The 23,337-nt window shown below is 40.9% G+C and overlaps 4 protein-coding genes and 1 non-coding gene across 5 annotated transcripts; 4 read left to right on the top strand and 1 right to left on the bottom strand.

Moving 5' to 3' along the window:
* The first annotated feature begins 1,747 nt into the window (after window positions 1–1,747).
* LOC137042041 (trace amine-associated receptor 13c-like) lies at window positions 1,748–2,770 on the top strand. The gene has a single exon (XM_067418727.1). It carries the CDS (start codon window positions 1,748–1,750, stop codon window positions 2,768–2,770), a length of 1,023 nt encoding a protein of 340 aa, XP_067274828.1.
* A 1,262-nt stretch (window positions 2,771–4,032) lies between these two features.
* On the bottom strand, window positions 4,033–4,107 carry trnaa-agc (transfer RNA alanine (anticodon AGC)). Its single transcript has one exon. It is a non-coding gene; the product is annotated as a tRNA-Ala (tRNA).
* Window positions 4,108–11,558: 7,451 nt separating this feature from the next.
* On the top strand, window positions 11,559–12,584 carry LOC137042042 (trace amine-associated receptor 13c-like). Its single transcript, XM_067418728.1, has one exon. It carries the CDS (start codon window positions 11,559–11,561, stop codon window positions 12,582–12,584), a length of 1,026 nt encoding a protein of 341 aa, XP_067274829.1.
* Window positions 12,585–17,136: 4,552 nt separating this feature from the next.
* LOC137042043 (trace amine-associated receptor 13c-like) lies at window positions 17,137–18,162 on the top strand. The gene has a single exon (XM_067418731.1). The coding sequence runs from the start codon at window positions 17,137–17,139 to the stop codon at window positions 18,160–18,162; it is 1,026 nt and encodes a 341-aa protein (XP_067274832.1).
* Window positions 18,163–21,695: 3,533 nt separating this feature from the next.
* Window positions 21,696–22,694, top strand: taar15 (trace amine associated receptor 15). Its single transcript, XM_067417010.1, has one exon. The coding sequence runs from the start codon at window positions 21,696–21,698 to the stop codon at window positions 22,692–22,694; it is 999 nt and encodes a 332-aa protein (XP_067273111.1).
* The last annotated feature ends 643 nt before the right edge of the window (window positions 22,695–23,337 follow it).

The raw sequence follows: 23,337 nt of genomic DNA on the forward strand, positions 1-23,337 counted from the left end.
ATTATTAGGAACACCATACTAATACTGTGTTTGACCCACTTTCGCCTTCAGAACTGCCTTATTTCTATGTGGCATTGATTCAAAAAAGGTGCTGAAAGCATTCTTTAGAAATGTTGGCCCATATTGATAGGATAGCATCTTACAGTTGATGGAGATTTGTGGGATGCACATCCAGGGCACGAAGCTCCCGTTCCACCACATCCCAAAGATGCTCTATTGGGTTGAGATCTGGTGACTGTGGGGGCCATTTTAGTACAGTGAACTCATTGTCATGTTCATTTCCTTGCGGAGCTTTGTGACATGGCGCATTATCCTGCTGGAAGTAGCCATCAGAGGATGGATACATGGTGGTCATGAAGGGATGGACATGGTCAGAAACAATGCTCAGGTAGGCCGTGGCATTTAAACGATGCCATATTGGCACTAAGGGGCCTAAAGTGTGCCAAGAAAACATGGATCCATGTTCTCATTCTGTTTACGTCAAATTCTGACTCTACCATCTGAATCAACAGAAATCGAGACTCATCAGACCAGGCAATATTTTTCCCGTCTTCAACTGTCCAATTTTGGTGAGCTCGTGCAAATTGTAGCCTGTTTTTTCTATTTTTAGTGGAGATGAGTGGTACCCGGTGGGGTCTTCTGCTGTTGTAGCCAAACCGCTTCAAGGTTGTGCATGTTATGGCTTCAAAAATGCTTTGCTGCATACCTCGGTTGTAACGAGTGGTTATTTCAGTCAAAGTTGCTCTTCTATCAGCTTGAATCAGTCGGCCCATTCTCCTCTGACCTCTAGCATCAACAAGGCATTTTCGCCCACAGGACTGCTGCATACTGGATGTTTTTCCTGCACACCATTCTTTGTAAACCCTAGAAATGGTTGTGCGTAAAAATCCCAGTAACTGAGCAGATTGTGCAATACTCAGACCGTCCCGTCTGGCACCAACAGCCATGCCACCCTCAAAATTGATTAAATCACCTTTCTTTCCCATTCTGACATTGTGTTTGGAGTTCAGGAGATGGTCTTGAACTGGATCACACCCCTAAATGCATTAAAGCAACTGCCATGTGATTGGTTGATTAGATTATTGCAATAATGATAAATTGAACAGGTGTTCCTAATAATCCTTTAGGTGAGTGTACTTCTCTGTTGGTGTACACAGAATAGTTTGCTGCTGGAAGAGGTGTTAGTGAGGCCAGGAGAGGGTGCTCACCTGTGGTCTATGCTGCACATCAAGTGGATGCTGCACACTGGTGCTGCTTAAGGAGAGACCCCTGATATGAATCTAAAGCGCTTTTGGTGTACAGTAAGAAAAGCATTATATAAATGCCTCATTCATTCATCTATTCATTCCGATGATGTTTTTACTGACGCAAACGTGGAACAACCTGTCAGACAAATGAGATTACATTGTATCATAACATAACCTCCATTTCATGCAGACATATAAAAATATGAAAATAACAACTAATTCAAAATATTAATGAAAACTATGACACTATAAGTGGCAAAAAGTAACTGATTAAAACCATACTTTTAAATGTATGAACATGAAGAATTATTAATACACAAATAGAAAATTCAAATAATGTCAGTCAGTCTGCATATTTATTTTTAACTCTTCATTTTTAATAAGTGCTTGATTGTAATTTGTTGGTCTGCTGATGTGGGAGGGTCAGAGAAGAGCATGACGTGTATTTAAAGCCCTAACTAGAATAATTTAATAGGTTCTTGTTTTCAGAGGAAGGCAGGATGGATTTATCTTCAGAAGAATACGATCCCACTGAGTTTTGTTTTCCTGCAGTGAACAACTCTTGTCTTAAAGGCACACACCTTGTGTCCACTCAGACTGTGTTGTATCTCATATTGGTGTCGGCAATGACTGTGACTATTCTAGGAAATTCTGTGGTCATCATCTCCATAGCGCACTTCAAACAGCTCCAGACTCCCACTAACATCCTGGTGATGTCTCTGGCTTTTGCGGACCTGCTGCTTGGATTGGTGGTCATGCCTTTCAGTATGATCCGTTCTGTCGATGGCTGCTGGTACTATGGAGATGCCTTCTGTTTGCTCCACTCCACTTTTGACTTATTTCTCACATCTGTGTCTATTTTGCATCTTGTTTGTATTGCTATTGATCGACATCAGGCTGTGTGCTATCCACTTCAATACCCTACAAGAATAACCATACCTGTTGCATGGGCCATGGTGCTGATAAGCTGGAGCATGGTTGCTTTATATTCATATGGCTTATTGTACTCAAAAGCTAATGTGGAAGGACTGGAGGAATATATTAAATCAAGATACTGTATAGGAAGTTGCAGTCTACTGTTCAGTAAATTGTGGTCAGTTTTAGACTCATTAATAACTTTTTTCTTGCCTTCCTCGGTCATGGTTGGACTTTATCTGAGTATTTTTGTAGTTGCAAAAAAACATGTAAGAACAATCGGTGAGGCCAACCAGCATGAAAAGGACAATGTGTTTAAAAGCTCTCGACGATCTGAGCGCAAAGCAGCAAAAACTCTTGGTATTGTAGTGGGTGCCTTTATTATTTGCTGGCTGCCATTTTTTATTACTTTTGTGATGGATCCAATCAGCTTTTCCACCCCAGTTGCTCTTTTTGAAGTGTTTGTCTGGTTAGGCTACATTAACTCAACCATAAACCCCATCATATATGGCTTTTTCTATCCATGGTTTAGAAAAACCCTGTCTCTCATTATAACAATGAGAATATTTGAACCAGACTCATCGGACATTACTGTTTTCACTGTTTGACTTTATTTAATTGCAATCTGACCTCACATAAATAAAAACTGTGTAAAATCCCATGTGTTTTATCTGTGAAAAAGATCCAAACATTGAAATATATAAAACTTTTACTTTTTCAATATTTTAAGGGGGAAAAAGCAGTCCATCTTAGTTCAGTAAGTTGTGAATTAGGCATGACTGTATTTTAAACATAAACTTACATAAATACCATGTCCAAAAACTTAATAATTTAGTAAGCCCACTCATTTAGTAGGCATATAAAAAAAGAAAGGTCAACCAAAGAAGAGGAAAAAAGATTCTCACACACTTATAAACTGTATATGCATAGAGTGCCGCAGTAATTGTGTATTTTTGTAGGCTAACCTGGAGGTTAGTATCACCCAGGTTTCCTCGACAAAAACTCAATAGGATTTTTTCTTTTGGCTTTTGAATTATTGCAGACAATAAGCTCTGTGACTAAAGAAAGTTTATGGTTCTCACTTTTTTTCATCATGATAATCTTCACAATTGAACCTGACTTATACATTTTCATGTGTAAAGACAGTCGGCAGAAGTTAAAACAGTAACACTTTACAATACCGGTGCACTAATATGCATTAATTCATGCTTAATTAATGCACAGATGATCATGAGTTAATGTGTTACTAATGGTGAACTAAACCACTTATTTATGATCACTGCATCAGCAACTAATGAAGAATCTACATGATTAATAGATGAAGTAATCATTAAATTGTTATTAGTTAAATGTGTCATAATGTATTAATTCCTTACTAACATATTATATTAACTAATCATTTTAATTAACACATTAATTTACATTATTAGTTAATATAATTTGTTATTAAGGAATTCATAGATTATGACATATTTAACTTATAACAATTTAATGATTACTTAATCTATTAATCATGTAGATTCTTCATTAGTTTCTGATGCAGTAATTATTAATAAATGGGTTAGTTCATACATTAACTCATGATTATCTGTGCATTAATTAGGCATGAATTAATGCATATTAGTGCACCCGTTTTGTAAAGTGTTACTGTTAAAACCTAAACTACACCATGGTCGCATGACTTCAACATCAGTTTCTCATTTAGAGTTATAATGGGAAAATGGGTGTATAAAGTTATAATGGGTGCACGATTATAAACACATCTCGAGACTGCACTGAGTATACTTACATTTACGCATTTGGCAGATGCTTTTATCCAAAGCGACTTACATTGCATTCAAGCTGCACATTTTACATTGTTGTCAGTTCTTGCTTTCCCTGGGAATCGAACCCATGACCTTGGCGTTGCTAGCACCACGCTCTACTGGTTGAGCTACAGGAAAGCTAATACTTGGCAATACTTGACTTATACAGACAGAAATGTCTAAGTATATTTGGCCTATACTTGTACTCAGTCTTTTAATATGTACTTAAAGGTATAATTAATTATTCTATGTATAATTGGCTTGTAGTTGTTTACTTTTTTGATTGAGTAATCTAATAAATATTTTTTAGATAGTTTTACATCTTATAAACTTGCATTGTTTAAAAATATCGATTTATAAAGAAAACAGATATGTTCCTAATTATAGAGTATCTTAATCAGTCTTATCAATGTTTTTACTGTATGAGGCACTCTTATACATCTTCTGAAATAGTAAGGCAAGGCAAGTATGCTGAGGGTATCCATGATGAAGCTCTGCTCTGTATTCCATCTGGTTTGATAGTCCCTCAAGTAACTTTGTTTTAAGAACTGCAATCCTTTGTAAACATATTTGGCAGTCTGCACAGCAAGTAGATGTCACATGCCTGTCCTGTCTTGTGTGCCAATGTGGGTTTTGTTATTCATTTTCCTTTGTGTGTAACGTGACATAAGGATACGACAATACTAGGAGGACTCAGTAGGAGGTGTTTGTTTGTTTTTCTGGGGACTATGGATCTTAACAGACATTTACAGGTGATGCGGCAGGTGAACTCTAAGTACATCCATCAACAGGGGGCGGGTGTAAAAGAGTTTGCAATTCCTCAAGGAGATGCGTCACTTGTACCTAAATAAGACCGAGAAGGCAGAGGTTTTTAACTTCCGACGGAAGTTGAGAGAATGGGACGCCTGACTTTTGGGAGTTTGGGGACCGGCTGGACTCCAGCTAGCAGACCAATGTTTATATAAGCTTGAAGCCGAGTAACAGCCTCTACAACAAAACTCTCTATGTGAGGAAAGTCTGTATTTCCCTTATCGAGGGAACTCGGGCTGCGCCGGAACGCTGCGGGAACACCTCTGCGTGATTGTGTCATGAAGCACTTGTGAAATCTGTCCAATAGCGTGGCGATACATCATAGGCGGCTGACGTCATTGACCAGGAAGCTATAAAGCATCCCAGCACCAAACAGTGGCCTGGTGGCCACGAAGAGGCATTTATGGTTGGACTTATCTGATATAAAAGATTGCGATGAGAAGTACCTAATGGATGCTCCTATCACCACGGCCGGCCTCTTCGGCAACTCAGTCAATAGTCGTCGAGAGGTTCCAAGAGGCGAAGAAACAAGTGGCCGCATTCCAACGGTTTCTCCTCCGTAAATCTCATCCCTCTGGGGCTGCTGGGCGGGAGCAGACCCAGCCGAGTGCATCCTCCTCGCCCAGGGCGCAGCAGAAAGAGAGCGTGGCGGCCCAGGCTCCCCCACAGAGAGACTGGGGGTCAGGGCAGTGCTCTCAGCCAAAGTCTTCCTGAGGTAGGGCAGACCTAAGGTCTGTCATCATCTCCAGGAAGGCTTCGGGGAAGAAGCCCTGACGCCAGAAGCACAGGGCTTCCAATGACAGTCCCTCCGAGAGGGGGTGGTGCGCCGAGCTGCCCATACTCTCTCGGTGCCATCAGGGGGCCATTCTGCCAACCCTGCCATCTGGTGCTTCAGGGCGCAGCGGTCCCCAGCGAACACAAATCTCCATGTCCGTCCGTAAACGAAGTGCCGTGGGGATGTTCAGGCCCTCCAAGGGGGGCTCTCGGGAGGTCAGTTTGGTTGCTCTCTGCCGGTGCACCGTTTCAGGACACCTGAAACAGAGCAGTAATGAGATTAAAATTCAAGATGCTCACGCTGAAGCAGATCGTGTGTCAAATCAGGTCCGAGGACTGGTGTGTCACAATAGACTTGATAGACGCATACTTCCACGTCTCCATCCTTCTGCAGCACCAGAAGTTCCTCAGGTTTGCTTTTGGGGGCGAAGCTTACCAATATCGGGTTCTTCCGTTCTGCCTAGCTTTATCGCCCCGCACTTTCATGAAGTGCATGGATGAAGCCTTGGCTCCTCTGCGACTCCAGGGCATCCGCGTACTAAATTATATAGACGACTGGCTCGTCTTGGCGCAGTCGGAACAGCTGGCAATCCAGCATTCGAGATGCTGTCCTCGCCCACATGAATATGTTGGGGCTAAGGTTAAATTTAAAGGAAAGTGTTTTGGTACCTCAACAGAGCACTACTTTTCTGGGGGTAGTTTGGAACATGAGACTAATGAGAGCTCAGCTATCTCCACCAGGATAAGAGCAATCCTGGAAGCCGTAAACAGGGTAAAGGTAGGTCAGTCACTCACTGTGAAACAGTTTCAAAGACTTCCGGGTCTGATGGCAGCAGCGTTCAACGTGATACCTTTTGGCCTGCTGTACATGAGGCCTTTGCAGTGGTGGCTCAGGACCAAGGGCTTCTACCCGAAGGGGAATCCTTTTCGCTTAATCAAGGTCACACGGCAATGCCTACGTGCCTTGGTGATTTGGAAGGATCCTTAGTTCCTATCCCAAGGTCCCAAGGTCCCAAAAAAATGCTCCGGTCAGACAACACATCAGTGGTCTCCTTCATAAATCGCCAGGGGGGTGTAAGATCGGTTGTGGAAGCTGGCGCATCGGATGTTGCTCTGGGCCCAGGGGAAATTGTTATCAGTTTGAGCGATATGCATTCCAGGTTACCTGAAAGAGATGGCAGACTCCCTGTCGAGGCAGGGAGTGGTGCCGGGGGAATGGTGACTCCACCCCGAGGTGGTGGGGCTCCTCTGGGATCGCTTTGGGCGAGCGCAGGTGGATCTGTTTGCGTCTCGAGAGACAACTCATTGTCCCCTGTATTATTCCTTCACGCATCCGGCCCAGCTGGGGTTGGAGTCCATGGTACAGACATGGCTGAGGCTATGTCTGTATGCCTTTCCCCCTCTGGCGCTGCTCCCAGGAGTGCTGGAGAGAGTCCGCCGGTACGGAGCCCAGCTTCTATTAATAGCCCTGTTCTGGCCAGGCCGAGTATGGCTTTCGGACATTGTGTCTCTCCTCGAAGGTCCTCCGTGGGAGATCCCGGTCAGGAGGGACCTTCTCTCACCCTTGTCCGGAGATATGGAAACTGTGGGCTTAGCCGCTGAAGGGGCCCAGCTCGTAGATTCAGGTCTATCTACTGAAGTAATAGAAACCATGCTGCACTCCAGAGCACCTTCTACAAGGAGGTTGTATGCCCTAAAATGGAGAGTTTTTGTCGCCTGGTGCACAGGCCGTTCTTTAAATCCAGTTGACTGCCCGGTTGGTTCAGTACTCGATTTTATGCAAGAAAGTTCTCTTCAGGGTTATCCCCTTCCACTTTAAAGTTATATGTGGTGGCAATATCTGCTTACCACATTCCTGTAGATAATGCATCGGTGCGGAGACACCCATGGGTAACCCACTTCCTCCGTGGGACACTGAGGCTGATGCCTGCGGCACGATCGAGGGTACCGACCTGGGACTTGGTCATAGTATTAGAATGCCTAACGTTAGCCCCTGTTGAGCCTATTGAAGAGGTGCCAGAGAAGTTTCTCACACTAAAGACGGTATTTCTCCTGACCATTTCATCCCTAAAGAGAATAAGGGATTTGCAGACTTTGTCTGTCACGGTTCATCAATCCATCATCTCATTCTCTTTAGCTGCGTTTCCATTACAGATTTGCGAAAAACATTTGCGATATTTCTTAAATGTCGATAAAAAACTGTTGCGAAATGACAGCGTTTCCATAGCTGCAGTTATGCGACTAAAACATAGGCTATTACTTTTCTCTCGCGATAGGTCATTCCAAAATGATGGCACTTGGTAGGTTTGTATATCCCATCCACCACACTAGCCATTATTATTATTGGAAGGAGACGTGTGTGTTATCCAAGCATTAATGGCAAGGAAAGCCCCTTAGGTTACTTAAGCGGCACGGATATGAGGTGTGTGTGTGTGTGTGTGTGTGTGTGTGTGTGTGTGTGTGTGTGTGTGTGTGTGTGTGTGTGTATGTCAGATCTGCTTCAAGGTCTTCATGATAATGTAGCATTTCTGTATTTAGCATCCAGTATTACTGTAATCATACTGTCTTTTATGAGATTAATAAAAAACTCCTTGTCTTCTCTCCAAACAAACCGAACCCATCATCTGTAAAGAATGATCGACTTTTACGCGCGCCAGGTTGACGCATATAGAGTAGAGCAAAATGTTTGAATTTGCATGGTAACTCAAATGTTTTTTTGTTTTTTTTTTACCACTTTCGTTATTTTGGCTAGATATTTCGTTTGATGGGCATGTGAATTGAATTTAGAAATGCTTTGGAAAAGAAAAAAATGTCATTTAATAAACGAAATAATTTTTTTTAAATGAAGACAGCATTTGGAGTGAGTGCATGCAAAATAATTAGTTCCCTGAGTCCACAAATAAAAATAGACAGTTTATAGTTTATAATTATGTCTTGAACTCATCTGTATAGCTAAAAATGACAAGAGTATTGTGAATTGTTTCATCTCTCTTAAAGGAAGAAGGAAAAAATGAGAACGTCGGCGCTTTTATCGGCCGTGGGTTAAAGAAAACAGCCTACGGAACTAAATAGGCTACGTTTAGGCCTAAACATTAGCCTGTAATATTATTATTTTAATTTATATGTTGATTATGAAAAGTGAGCACCATGAGTAAGAATCGCAATATGTTTGAGACCTGGGGAGTCACATGATTTTGATCACTTCGAGTTTTATTTTCTAGAAAGTCTTTCTTAAAAAAATTTTTTCGTTTTGTATAAATTGTATTTTTATTTTTATCGATGTTTCATCAATTAATTGCCTGTTTATTAAATAAGAAGCAAACTAAGATCGTATGGAATGGATTGACGTGCGTAACTGGCCTGTGTCCTCGGCCTTTGAGTAAGGCTGAAACTATAGGCTAGCTCTTTCTGTTTTAATACATTTCTTGAATATATGTCTTAATTACAGTATATATAGCCTGTAGTCCTTATTAGGAGAAAATATATGTCCTTTTAACTACATTATCTTGTTATTATGACACAATTGAGTGGAAAATATAATAAATTGGCCCTATGTTGCAGCAATGCGTCACCGCAACAGGTGACATGTAAATGCGAAAAAAACCGTTTCCATTGCAGTTTTGCGAAAATGTCCTTTTTCGAATTGCCTGAAAAACCACCTCATGAGAGCGTAAAAACTTTTTTGCGATATATGGGAGTTTTTGCGAAATTGCCGCGTTTACATTGGGCGTGTTTTCGATTCGCAATTTCAATTTGCGCAATTTGAAGGGTAATGGAAACGCGCCTTTTGTGTTGTGAGGTTGTGTTGGGGGCGTGGTTTCTGATTATTGTCTGAGCACCATCACCTGCTGCACTCATCACCGCTGCCTTCATATACGTGTCACTGACAGCATTCATTGTCAGATCGTTGCTGGCTTCTGTGGTCCTTGGTGTCGGCCCTTGTTTCTCCCGGGAGATCGCCTCTGTTCTGGATTTCTGGATTCCTAGCATTCATCTGCCCACTGCTTCCCTGCATCACAAGCCCGCTGACCTGTTAACCGCCTGTTCACCATCTCCTTGGACTGCCTGATTGCTCTGTACTTTTCCTGCCTCTGTTCTTTGAGTATTCCCTGTGGTCTTTGGACTTTTTGTGAACATTGGGCAGTTCTGTCGAATAATAATAATAATAATAATTTATTTATTTTGTATAGCGCCTTTAAAAGCAGGTTTCTCAAAGCACTTTACAGACAAGCATAACAGCAAATGAATAAACACAATGTAAGTACAAGAAAATAAACGCATAAAATCAAGTTCATGTAAAAGCAATCCTAAAATAAAATGTTTTAAGAAGAGATTTAAAAGTCACTAATGAATTTGCTTCCTTGATATCGGCCGGGAGTGAATTCCAGAGCTTAGGAGCATAGACAGAAAATGCTCGGTCACCCCACGTATGAAGCCGTGTCTTCGGGACAACCAAAAGACCACTCTGAGAGGAGCGCAAATTGCGACGTGGTGTGTACGGGATTAATAAATCGCATTTGGATCTCTCAGTGTCCTTTTAGCACCTGACATTGTCGGTGTCTCCCTCTTGTCTCAAGTTCGTACCTGGGGTGGTGAAAGCTTTCTTATTCCTGAGGGAAGGTTATGTGCCTAATGTCCCCACTAACGTGGTGGGCCCTGTAATGTTGCAGGCCTTCTCCTCGCCTCCGTTCTACAACCCAGACCAGGAGAGATTGAATCTGCTTTGTATTGTAAGGGCTTTGGATGCATATGTCCACAGAGCTACCCTGTGGCGCAAGTCCGATCAGTTGTTTGTGTGTTTTGGATCACCGAGTAAAGGGAAGCCAGCATCTAAGCAGACATTGAGCAAATGGATAATTGAGGCTATCTCTCTCGCATATGAGTACGAGCCGACTCGACTAGGAGTATGGGTGCCTCTATAGCATTGGTATCAGGAGTTTTGCTCCAAGAAGTTTGTGATGCGGCAGGGTCACCCTCTCCGCTCATGTTTGTGAGGTACAAACAACCTTACAACCTTGATGTAGCCTCTACCCCAGGTTCCCAGCTATTTGTGGGATAGTGAGTACAATTTCACATATAAAGGCACTCGGGCCTATGGCGAACGTGGGCATTTCGTTCCCGCAGCGTTCCGACGCAGAGCGAGTTCCCTCGATAAGGACGAAATGTCTCGGGTTACGTATGTAACCATGGTTCCCTGAAAGGAAACGAGATGCTGCATCGCTTTGCCATACTCCCGGCATGCCTGTGACCGACTGTGTTCGACTTTTTCAGAAGCTAACACTGTTTGGTCCAGGGATGCTTTATAGCTTCCTGGTCAATGACGTCACCCGCCTATGACGTATCGCCACGCTATTGGACAGAATTCACGAGTGCTTCATGACGCAATCACGCAGAGGCGTTCCCGCAGCGTACCGACGCAGCGTTTCGTTCCCTCTCAGGTAACACATAACCCGAAACGTTTTTTAATGCTTAATTTTTAAAGAGTGCTTCACTGCAAAAAAATGCTTTTCTTACTTAGTATTTTTGTCTTGTTTCTAGTCAAAATTTCTAGCATTTCTTACATTAAGAAACATTTACTAGACAAGTAAAAAAATATTGTCTTGTTTTGGGGAAAAATAAATTAAGAGAGTTTTTTCATTAAAATAAGATAAATAATCTGCCAGTGGGGTAAGCAAAATTATTTTGTTTTAAAATTATTTTGTTTATCCCACTGGCAGATAATTTTTGAATATCAGAATACTTTGTTTATCCCACTTTTGAATATTTTAAGCACAATTACCTTTGCTTGTCTAGTAAATACTTCTTGTTTTAAGAATTTTTAGATATTTGGACTAGAAAAAGACAAAAAAATACTAAGCAAGAAAAGCTTTTTTCTGTAGTGTTGATTGTCATTTGCTGCTGTGTGATGATGTGGGAGGGTCATAAAAGAGTATGAAGAGTATTTAAGGGCCTAACTAGACTAAATAAAAAAACATTTTATAGGTTCTTGTTTCCTGAGTCAGGCAGGATGGATTTATCTTCACAAGAATACTATCCCACTGAGTTTTGTTTTCCTGCAGTGAACAACTCTTGTCTTAAAGGCACACACCTTGTGTCCACTCAGACTGTGTTGTATCTCATATTGGTGTCGGCGATGACTGTGACTATTCTAGGAAATTCAGTGGTCATCATCTCCATAGCGCACTTCAAACAGCTCCAGACTCCCACTAACATCCTGGTGATGTCTCTGGCTTTTGCGGACCTGCTGCTTGGATTGGTGGTCATGCCTTTCAGTATGATCCGTTCTGTCGATGGCTGCTGGTACTATGGAGATGCCTTCTGTTTGCTCCACTCCAGTTTCGACTTATTTCTCACATCTGTGTCTATTTTTCATCTCATTTTTATTGCTATTGATCGACATCAGGCTGTGTGTTATCCACTTCAGTACCCTACAAGAATAACCATAACTGTTGCATGGATCATGGTGCTGATAAGCTGGAGCATGGCTGCGTTATATTCATATGGTTTAGTGTACTCAAAAGCTAATGTAGAAGGACTGGAGGAATTTATTGAATCTATATACTGTATGGGAAGTTGCTCTCTGCTTTTCAATGCATTGTGGTCCATTTTGGACACAATATTAACTTTTTTCTTACCTTGTTCTGTCATGATTGGACTGTATGCAAGAATTTTTGTAATAGCAAGAAAGCACATTAGAACAATCGGTGATGCAAACAAGCATGAAAATGAAAGCACGTTTAGGAGCTCTCGACGATCTGAGCGCAAAGCAGCAAAAACTCTCGGTATTGTAGTGGGTGCCTTTATTATTTGCTGGCTGCCATTTTTTATTAACTCTATGATGGATCCCTACATCAACTTTTCCACCCCAGTTGCTCTTTTTGAAGTGTTTGTCTGGTTAGGCTACATTAACTCAACCATAAACCCCATCATATATGGCCTTTTCTATCCATGGTTTAGAAAAACCCTTTCTCTCATTATAACAATGAAAATATTTGAACCAAACTCATCTGATATCAGTGTTTTCACAGTTTGATTACATTTTTTGATCTCACCGTGCAGCTCACTGATGCTTCCTTTATCCTTTTGCAAATCACATAAAGAACAGTGTAAAATCAGATGTTTAATCTGTGATCAATTAAAGGGTGATCTAAACTCAGATCTCTGGCAAACTTGCAGTGTATTACTGTGCATTATGCATCACATTATATACAAATTGCATTAAATCATTTGTTTAGGAAGTTGCAGTCTACTTTTCAGTACATTTTGGTCAGTTTCAGACACATAATGAACTTTTTGCATGCGTTGTTCTGTCAATGTTTGGACTGTATGTGAGGATTTTATTTCTTTATTTCATTGCGATCTGACTTCACATAAATAAAGAACAGTGTAAAATCCCATGTGTTTTATCTGTGAAAATGATCAAAACATTGGCCTATATAAAGATTTTACTTTTTCAATGCTTTGAAGAAAAAAGCAGTCCATCTTAGTTCAGTTGTGAAGTTGCAAAAAAGACATGACTGTATTTTAATCACAAACATATAAATACATGTCCAAAAACTCACTCATTTAGTTAGACCGCTCATTTAGTAGGCCTATATGAGAAAAAAAGAAAGAACACTCATAAACCATATTTGCATAGAGTGCTGCAGTAATAATTTATTTTTGTAGGCTAACCCGGAAGTTAGGATCACCCTGGTTCCCTCGACAAAAACTCAATAGGATTTTTACCATTGGCTTTTGAATTATTGCAGACAAGAAGCTCTGTGACTAACAAAAAACTATTTATGATTCTCATGTTTTGTTCATCATGATAATCTTCACAAATTAACCTGACTTATACATTTTCAAGAGTAAAGACATTCGGCTGAAGTTAAAACCTAAACTACACCATGGTTGCATGACTTTAGCATCACCACCAGCTTCCAGCAACTCTTTTAGTCTTTTTTTAAAAACATTTTATATGACACTTATAGATTTACTTATAATAGTTTGCAAGAGCATGTTTTAAACACATCCTGAGATATTATATACTTCTTTGAAATATATTTAAAATTGCACTTAAGTATACTTGGCTTATACAGACCCAAATGTCTAAGTATATTTGGCCTATACTCGTACTCAGTCTTTTGATTGATATACTTAAAGGTATAATTAATTATACAATGTATACTTGGCTTGTAGTTGTTTACTCTTTTGATTAAGTAGCCTAATAAATACTTTTGCACATAGTTTTACGTCGTATAATATATACAGTATATTTATGAAGAAAACAGATTTGTTCCTAATTATAGAGTATCTGATTTTTGTGTAGGCTAGTCCACTAGTAATGTACATAAGAATTTACTTCAGATCTATTTTACTCGTTCCCCACTGTTGACAGAATTTTTCTGTCATCAGTGTTTTTACTGTAATATAGAGATTATTAGGAACACCTGTTCAATTTCTCATTAATGCAATTATCTAATCAACTAATCACATGGCAGTTGATTCAATGCATTTAGGGGTGTAGACCTGGTCAAGACAATCTCCTGAACTCCAAACACAATGTCAGAATGGGAAAGAAAGGTGATTTAAGTAATTTTGAGCGTGGCATGGTTGTTGGTGCCAGACGGGCCAGTTTGAGTATTTCACAATTTGCTCAGTTACTGGGATTTTCACGCACAACCATTTCTCGGGTTTACATAGAATGGTGTGAAAAGGGAAAAACATCCAGTATGCAGCAGTCCTGTGGGCGAAAATGCCTTGTTGATGCTAGAGGTCAGAGAAGAATGGGCCGACTGATTATAGCTGATAGAAGAGCAACTTTGACTGAAATAACCACTCTTTACAACCAAGGTATGCAGCAAAGCATTTGTGAAGCCACAACACACACAACCTTGAGGTGGATGGGCTAAAACAGCAGAAGACCCCATCGGGTAACACTCATCTCCACTACAAATAGGAAAAAGAGTCTACAATTTGACATGAGCTCACCAAAATTGGACAGTTGAAGACTGGAAAAATGTTGCCTGGTCTGATGAGTCTCGATTTCTGTTGAGACATTCAGATGTTAGAGTCAGAATTTGACGTAAACAGAATGAGAACATGGATCCATCATGCCTTGTTAACACTGTGCAGGCTGGTGGGGGTGGTGTAATGGTGTGGGGGATGTTTTCTTGGCACACTTTAGTGCCAATTGGGCATTGTTTAAATGCCACGGCCTACCTGAGCATTGATTTTGACCATGTCCATCCATTTACGACCACCATGTACCTATCCTCTGATGGCTTCTTCCAGAAGGATAATGCACTGTGGCGAGGTGGACGAGTGAGAGACATGGGAGGGAGGGAGCAAGACCGTGGCGTGAGTGCAAATGAGTGTCACCTGCCAGCCACACCGGTCTCGAGTCCTCTCCCGAGGGAGCTCGGAGGCATATAAGGACAACCGACACTAGTGAAGGACGAGAGAGGACCAGGCCCTGACTTTCAGTTATGTTTTGTTTATGTTTTATTATCAATCATTAATCAATCAACTTTATAATTTTTTACAATGACGATTGTTTCAAAGCAGCTTTACAGTGTTAAACAGGACAATATTGCAACAGAATTTGATTTGGCTGTACAGTTACTTCGGCAAAAACGTACTTCCTGGAACTAGTAAGAATTTGCGCTGCTGCATTTTGTACCAGCTGGAGTTTGTTTATTAAGCGAGCAGGGAAACCACCCAGTAGAGAATTGCAATAATCTAGCCTGGAGCTCATGAACGCATGAAGTAACTGTTCAGCATTTGCATTGAAAGCATGTGCCGTAATTTAGATATATTTTTAAGATGGTAGAATGCAGTTTTACAGATGCTAGAAACGTGGCTTTCATATGAAAGATTGGTATCAAAGAGCACACCCAGGTTCCTCACTGACGACGAGGGCTTGACAGAGCAGTCATCAAGTGTTAGACAGTATTCAAGGTTACTACTTTTGGAGCTTTTCTGTACAATAATTAAAAATTCAGTTTTATCTGATTTAAGATGCAGGGAATGTATATTCATCCAATTTTTTATATCAGCTATGCATTCCATTAATCTTGTAAATTGGTAGGTTTCGTCAGGGCATGAAGAAATATAGAACTGAGTATCGTCAGCATAACAATGAAAACTAATGCCATGCTTCCTAATGATATCTCCCAGTGGTAGCATATACAGGGTGAAGAGCAACGGTCCTAACACTGAGCCTTACGGTACTCCATACTGCGTGATAGCAGGAGGCTGAGGCCTCTCTGGACTCTGCACACGGACGGGAGCCCTCTCTGGACTCTGCACACGGACGGGAGCCCTCTCTGGACTCGGCACACGGACGGGAGCCCTCTCTGGACTCGGCACACGGACGGGAGCCCTCTCTGGACTCGGCACACGGACGGGAGCCCTCTCTGGACTCGGCACACGGACGGGAGCCCTTTCTGGACTCGGAACACGGACGGGAGCCCTCTCTGGACTCGACACACGGACGGGAGCCCTCTCTGGACTCGGCACACGGACGGGAGCACTCTCTGGACTCGGCACACGGACGGGAGCCCTCTCTGGACTCGGCACACGGACGGGAGCCCTCTCTGGACTCGGCACGCGGACGGGAGCCCTCTCTGGACTCGGCACGCGGACGGGAGCCCTCTCTGGACTCCTAGTCAGTGGCTGGAGGCTCAAGAAAGTCTGCTGAGACGACACGAGGATCTGGAAGCTCTGCTGAGACGACACGAGGTTCGACGGCCCTCTTGTCAGAGGACACCGGCTCAGCGGCTCAAGGAACTCATTCAGGGACCCTCGAGGACCATCACAGACAAGTTTGCTTTGTAACTGTTTGTTGAGTCCATGGCAAAAAAAAGTCAATCAACATAAAGTCCGGGAGGTTGATGAAGTTTGCAATGTTCAGAAAGTCTATGATGTGGTCCTCGAGTGAGTGAGTTCCCTGGCATAGACGGACAAGACATACTGCTGTTGGTGAAGTCTTCTGTAAGGAACTGCTCTGAGACAGAAGGTTGGGTTGAAGATCCAAACGCAGTATTTATTTAAGGGTAATCCAAAGTCGTAGTCCATAAAACAGGCAAGAGGTCATAACAGGAAATCAGTCCAATCAAGCAAACAAAACAGAAGAAACAGGCAAAAGGGTAATCCACAGAGAAGGCAAGAAATCAAGGCCCAAGATACATGAAACCAGGGAAACGCTCAGATATGCAGTATACACTAAAAAAAGACTTCACACTGAATGACTGAGTGAACAAGGTATATATAGGCAGAGGTAATGAGTTGATGAGGCACATGTGTAAACAGTGAGTGCTAATGAGTCCTAGGCAAAGGATTATGGGTAATGTAGTTTGTGATGGAGAGACAGTCCGGGGTGGAGTGCCCTCTAGTGGTGATAATGGGCACTCACACTGGTGATTTGTGACAGTCATTTCAGTCTGTATATTTTTATTTGTCATTTTTTAATGAGCATTTGATTTTCATTTGTTACTCTGCTGATGTGGGAGGGTCAGTGAAGAGCATGAAGAGTATTTAAGGGCCTAACTAGACTAAATAAAACACCATTTTATAGGTTCTTGTTTCCTGAGTCAGACAGGATGGATGTATCTTCACAAGAATACGATCCCACTGAGTTTTGTTTTCCTGCAGTGAACAACTCTTGTCTTAAAGGCACACACCTTGTGTCCACTCAGACTGTGTTGTATCTCATATTGGTGACGGCAATGACTGTGACTATTCTAGGAAATTCTGTGGTCATCATCTCCATAGCGCACTTCAAACAGCTCCAGACTCCCACTAACATCCTGGTGATGTCTCTGGCTTTTGCGGACCTGCTGCTTGGATTGGTGGTCATGCCTTTCAGTATGATCCGTTCTGTCGATGGCTGCTGGTACTATGGAGATGCCTTCTGTTTGCTCCACTCCAGTTTCGACATATTTATCACATCTGTGTCTATTTTTCATCTCATTTTTATTGCTATTGATCGACATCAGGCTGTGTGTTATCCACTTCAGTACCCTACAAGAATAACCATAACTGTTGCATGGGTCATGGTGCTGATAAGCTGGAGCATGGCTGCGTTATATTCATATGGTTTAGTGTACTCAAAAGCTAATGTGGAAGGACTGGAGGAATTTATTGAATCTATATACTGTATGGGAAGTTGCACTCTGTATTTCAATGCATTGTGGTCCATTTTGGACACAATATTAACTTTTTTCTTGCCTTGTTCTTTCATGGTTGGATTGTATGCAAGAATTTTTGTAATAGCAAGAAAGCACATTAGAACAATCGGTGATGCAAGCAAGCATGAAAATGAAAGCACGTTTAAGAGCTCTCGACGATCTGAGCGCAAAGCAGCAAAAACTCTCGGTATTGTACTGGGTGCCTTTATTATTTGCTGGCTGCCATTTTTTATTAACTCTATGATGGATCCCTACATCAACTTTTCCACCCCAGTTGCTCTTTTTGAAGTGTTTGTCTGGTTATGTTACATTAACTCAACCATAAACCCCATCATATATGGCCTTTTCTATCCATGGTTTAGAAAAACTCTTTCTCTCATTATAACAATGAGAATATGTGAACCAAACTCATCAGATATCAATGTATTCACTGTTTGACTTTTTTCATGTCACTTTGATTTGTTGTTTTGCTCTTGCATGTTGTTTTCCACTCTAATGCATGCTTTCTTACTAAAATTGCTTTTAATTGTGCTCAAATAATGAACATTGTAAAATACATTTTTCTCCGTACATAAACGCAAAAACACATGCATTAAAAAAAATGCCAATTTAGACTTAAATAAACACTTTAAATAATATGATCCCTGTATAGTGTTTAAATCTGTGTAACATTAAATTGAGATCTATAATCTTAAATATATAAATTGTCAAAGTTAATTCAGTCAGTCCAACTAGTGGCTTCTATAAGAACTCAGGGTTACAAGTTTTTAACATTGACAAACTAAAGCAGGTCAACATAAGGTTAGATGAATGTCACAAGGGGATATAGGCCCACGTGGCCACATGAAGTGAAAAGCTTAAAAAATAGGATTAATTAAAAGCTTTTTATAATGTCAAATTTCATGCACTTGTAACGGCCACCTAATGTTAAATACTTTTCATGACATAAATGTTGATGTGGATTTAAGATGGTTTCGTCTATGGTGTACAGTGGGTTATTGTAGGTATGCTGTTCTTAAAGGATTAGTTCACCCAAAAAAGAAAATTATTATTTTATTAATTACTCACCCTCATGTCGTTGGACACCTGTAAGACCTTCGTTCATCTTCGGAACACAAATGAAGATATTTTTGTTGAAAGCTGATGGCTGAGAAAGGCTTCAGAAAGGCCTTCATTGGCATTCAGTACATTCCCACTCACAAGACCCATAAAGGCACTAAAAACAGCAATACAAAGTCCATCTCACTACAGTGGCTGTACAATAATATTACAATGTGACGCCAATAGGTATTGTACGCACAAAAATCAAAATAACGACTTTATCCACCAAGTTATTGACGTGAACTCGACGCATGCGCGAGAATATGACGCAGATCTGCCATTCAGATACATGACCCGGAAGAGGAGGAGCGCCGCTATCGTGTGAGTTCACGTCCAAGACCTACACGGAAGACAATAACTTGGCGGATAAAGTCATTATTTTGATCTTTTTTGCGCACAAAAACTATTTTCGTCGCATTGTAACATTATTGTAAAGCCACTGTAGTGAGATGGACTTTGTATCGCTGTTTGTAGTGCCTTTATGGGTCTTGTGAGTGGGAATGTACTGAATGCCAATGGATGCCTTTCTGAAGCCTTTCTCAGCCATCAGCTTTCTACAAAAATATCTTCATTTGTGTTCCGAAGATGAACGAAGGTCTTATGGGTGTCGAACGACATTAAGGCAAGAAATTATTGAAATAATATTCATTTTGGGGTGAACTAACCCTTTAAATTCAAGAGCTAATTTTTTTTAACCGACAGATTGTCTTCTTCAGGTCAAAGCAACACAGAGAATGAGAATGACACCAACTTATAAGTTGAACCCCACCCATAGACCGAAAACATTAAATTAGCCTAATGAGGCCAAATAAAATCAATTAACCAATAAGGCAATCATGTCTGCAGGATTGGGGAAACCAAGGTAATGAGCAAATAAAAAAGAAAAATGAGAAAACAGGATCTAAAAAGTTATTTCTGTGTATCTGGCGTGGCGTGGTAGACCATGTCGTGATGAGACGAGACTCTGGTGTGGCGAACATGATGTGATGAGACGAGACTCTGGTGTGGCGAACATGATGTGATGAGACGAGACTCTGGTATGGTGCCAATGATATGATGAGACAAGACTCTGGTGTGTCGGCCATGACGTGATGAGATGAGACTCTGGCGTGGTGGCCATGATGTGATGAGACTCTGGCGTGGTGGCCATGACGTGATGAGACGAGACTCTGGTGTGTCGGCCACGACGTGATGAGATGAGACTCTGGCGTGGTGGCCATGATGTGATGAGACGAGACTCCGGCGTAGCGGCCATGACGTGATGAGGCGAGACTCTGGTATGGTGCCAATGATATGATGAAACAAGACTCTGGTGTGTCGGCCATGATGTGATGAGATGAGACTATGGCGGGGTGGCCATGACGTGATGAGACGAGACTCTGGTGTGTCAGCAGGTGTCACTAGGGAGCACTTCATCTCTACGCCAGAGAGATACTCGGGTGAACCAGAGATGTGTCAATCTTTTCTGACAAGATGCTCTTTGTTTTTCTCACTCCAACCAGCAACATTTTCCACAGAGAGTTCCAGATTGGCGTTAGTGCTGAACCTCCTGTCTGGACGTGCAGCTCGGTGGGGAGCAGCGGTGTGGGAAAACAAGGATCCATGCTGTTCCTCGTTCTATGCACTTGAGGAGGAGATGAGACGGATGTTTGCCCGGGCAGTGGCGGGCCGTGGGGCGGCCCGGAAAACTGTCTGATCTCCATCAAGGCAAGCATTCCATCTCTGACTACATGATCCAGTTCCGCACCTTAGCTGCTGAGTGCCGCTGGAACGAGGAGGTGCAGTAGGACCGATTCCTGCATGGGCTGGCTGACCGCATCGACCGCCAGCTGAGAGTAACTACAACATTGGCAACAAGGAATTGTTGGAAGTTAAGCTTGCATTGGAGTGTGTTTTGGATGTTCTACTCGTTGCTCCGGAGTCCCGTCTCCCGCCGATTCAGATAGCCCATTCAGCCCTGCATCACACCCCCGGCGTGCTCTCTCTGCCTGCCCGCTCTGCTGGTGCCTGATATTCAGCCTGCCTGTCCTATTGTGTTCCTGAGTATTCGTCACGTGTCTTCCAGCGACCTGTTTGTGTTCATACTGAACTTGAGTATAATAAACTGTTTAAATCTCGCACCTGGATTCTGTCTTTTTCCACCAGCGACCGTAACAGCTGAAAAATTGCAAATGATGACAAAATTAATATGTTTAATTAATAAATGGTGTATGCTTAATTTCATGTGTAGTAAACACATAACAAAAGTGCAATTCATTGTGATTTAAAAAAAATCATTTGACAGCCCTAATTCTGTGTTATTTTCTCGTAGCATAAGATGAAAAATTAAATAAAGCCGTTGTCCCTGAGTTTAAGAAGGAACAATGAATTGATTGATATTTTTTTATTTTTTTATCAATATGACAACATAAGATTAGCATTACATAATAGATTGTAGTTGCATGATAATTGAATGCATCTGAATCTTACTCAATTTTAAAGTAGGCCTACTATTTAAAAAATCGAAATCCAAAGCTGTTATGTTCACTTTTAACATAATATATCAACATAACTTTTTTTTAGATTTAAGAATTTAAAAGATCTGACATTTATTTCTTAATATTTAACATAATATTATTAAAATTTCTTCAAAATAATTTCTCTAGCAACTTTTTAGATTCTGAATCAACACTAGTCATGTTTAGTTATAGCACATATAACAAAATTAAGAGGCCACAAACTCTCATGACTGGCTGATGTAATTCTTGGTCACTCCCATAAACAAGACCCTTTATTTTAATATATAAGCAACCTTGCATTGAAATCATCTTTAGGATTTTGGATCTGCAGCCTTGAACATGAACATGGGCACTGAACATTAGACTTTCTCAATGGAATTTCTTGAGGGTCACTGCTTTCCCCTCTGGAATACCAGCTGTTCTTTTGACTTTCATTTGAATTATGTCAATATGTTGTTGTTTTTGTACATATCTGCAATCTCTGTGCTGACGGTGTGTGGAAACTTCCTTGTAATCATCTCCATAACCGTTTTCAAGCAGCTTCACACACCAGCCAACCTTCTCATCCTCTCATTGGCCTTATCTGACTTCTTGGTGGGAGTTTGTCTGATGCCGGTTGAAAGCATTAGGAGCATTAACTCGTGTTTTTATATGGGAAAGTCACATTGTACTATCTTTCATATAATTATGTCCATTCTTGGGTCTGCGTCCCTCATCAACATCATGCTTGTGGCTATTGATCGTTATTTTGCTGTATGTGATCCACTCCAGTATATGTCCAAAATGACAATGAGAAAAACAATGATCTGCATAAGTTTGGGATGGACTGCATCCATCGGTTATAATCTTGTACCAGTGTATTTAGGAAACTCAAACCGGACAGGGGCAATTGTGATCTGTCTAAGGGAATGTGCAGTGGCTGTCAGCAGCGCCTGGGGTCCGGCTGACTTAATAGTGAGCTTCATTGCTCCATGTTTAGTGATGTTAATTCTGTATGTAAAAATTCTCACAGTTGCCTTGAGACAAGCAAAAGTCATCTCCAACTTTGCAAAGAAAAGAGTATCTCAGACAAATCTAAAATCATCCAGGAAATCGGAGATGAAGGCAACAAAAACATTGAGCACAATTGTTTTTGTGTATTTCATTTGCTGGGTTCCCTGGTATATATCTATGCTTAATATGAAACAGTTTCAGACGTCATCTGTGAGCCTCTCTGCTTTACTGTGTTTATTTTACACTAATTCGTGCATCAACCCCTTTATATATGCAATATCTTACCCCTGGTTCAAAAGGTCAGTGAAGCTTGTGATTAGCCTAAAAATACTGCAGGCATCACATAATCAGTTAAACTTATTTCCTGAAAGCTGTTAATATGCATTACAACAATTGTGTTGCATTGGTGATCTTTTTATAAAAGGGGGACTTCTATCTTTATAGGCCTACGTCCTTCATTCACTTTGTTTAGAATGACAGTTCAGATAAAACATTAGAATTAGCAGATATTAGAGTGTGAAGAGTATACTGTAGCTGTATGTCTGCGTTATATCTGTAACTAGTTTGCAAAAATGTTTAAAAAAAATAATAATAATAATAATAATTGGTGTAGAATAAATAAAAGGTAGGCCTAAGTGTTTAGAAGCAGCTACATAAATATTTTCAAATGTTTTATTTTCAACAAAAGAGCATGTATAAAGCCATATCTCACTGTACAACAAAACACATTTCACATGCCTCAACAAGACGGAACAAGAAAAAAAGAAAAGAAAATAGACAGAGGGTAGGCTATAAACATACAAATATTAGGCTATACATTTTGTACTATTACAATGGAGTGTTAAAACAAAAAATATACACTGAATGTAAGCACCATTATATAATTTTATTTTATGTTATTTTTTTTAAGGAGGAGTCTATATTAATCGTTTTAAGTGCTTTATTGTTTTTAGATTTGACATCACATCTATATACATTTTAATCTCTTTTTCAAGGACAATAAAAAGAGGTTTGCTATTTG

This window comes from Pseudorasbora parva, chromosome 15 (genome assembly GCF_024679245.1).
Source record: "Pseudorasbora parva isolate DD20220531a chromosome 15, ASM2467924v1, whole genome shotgun sequence".
In the NCBI taxonomy this organism is placed as follows: Eukaryota; Metazoa; Chordata; class Actinopteri; order Cypriniformes; family Gobionidae; genus Pseudorasbora; species Pseudorasbora parva.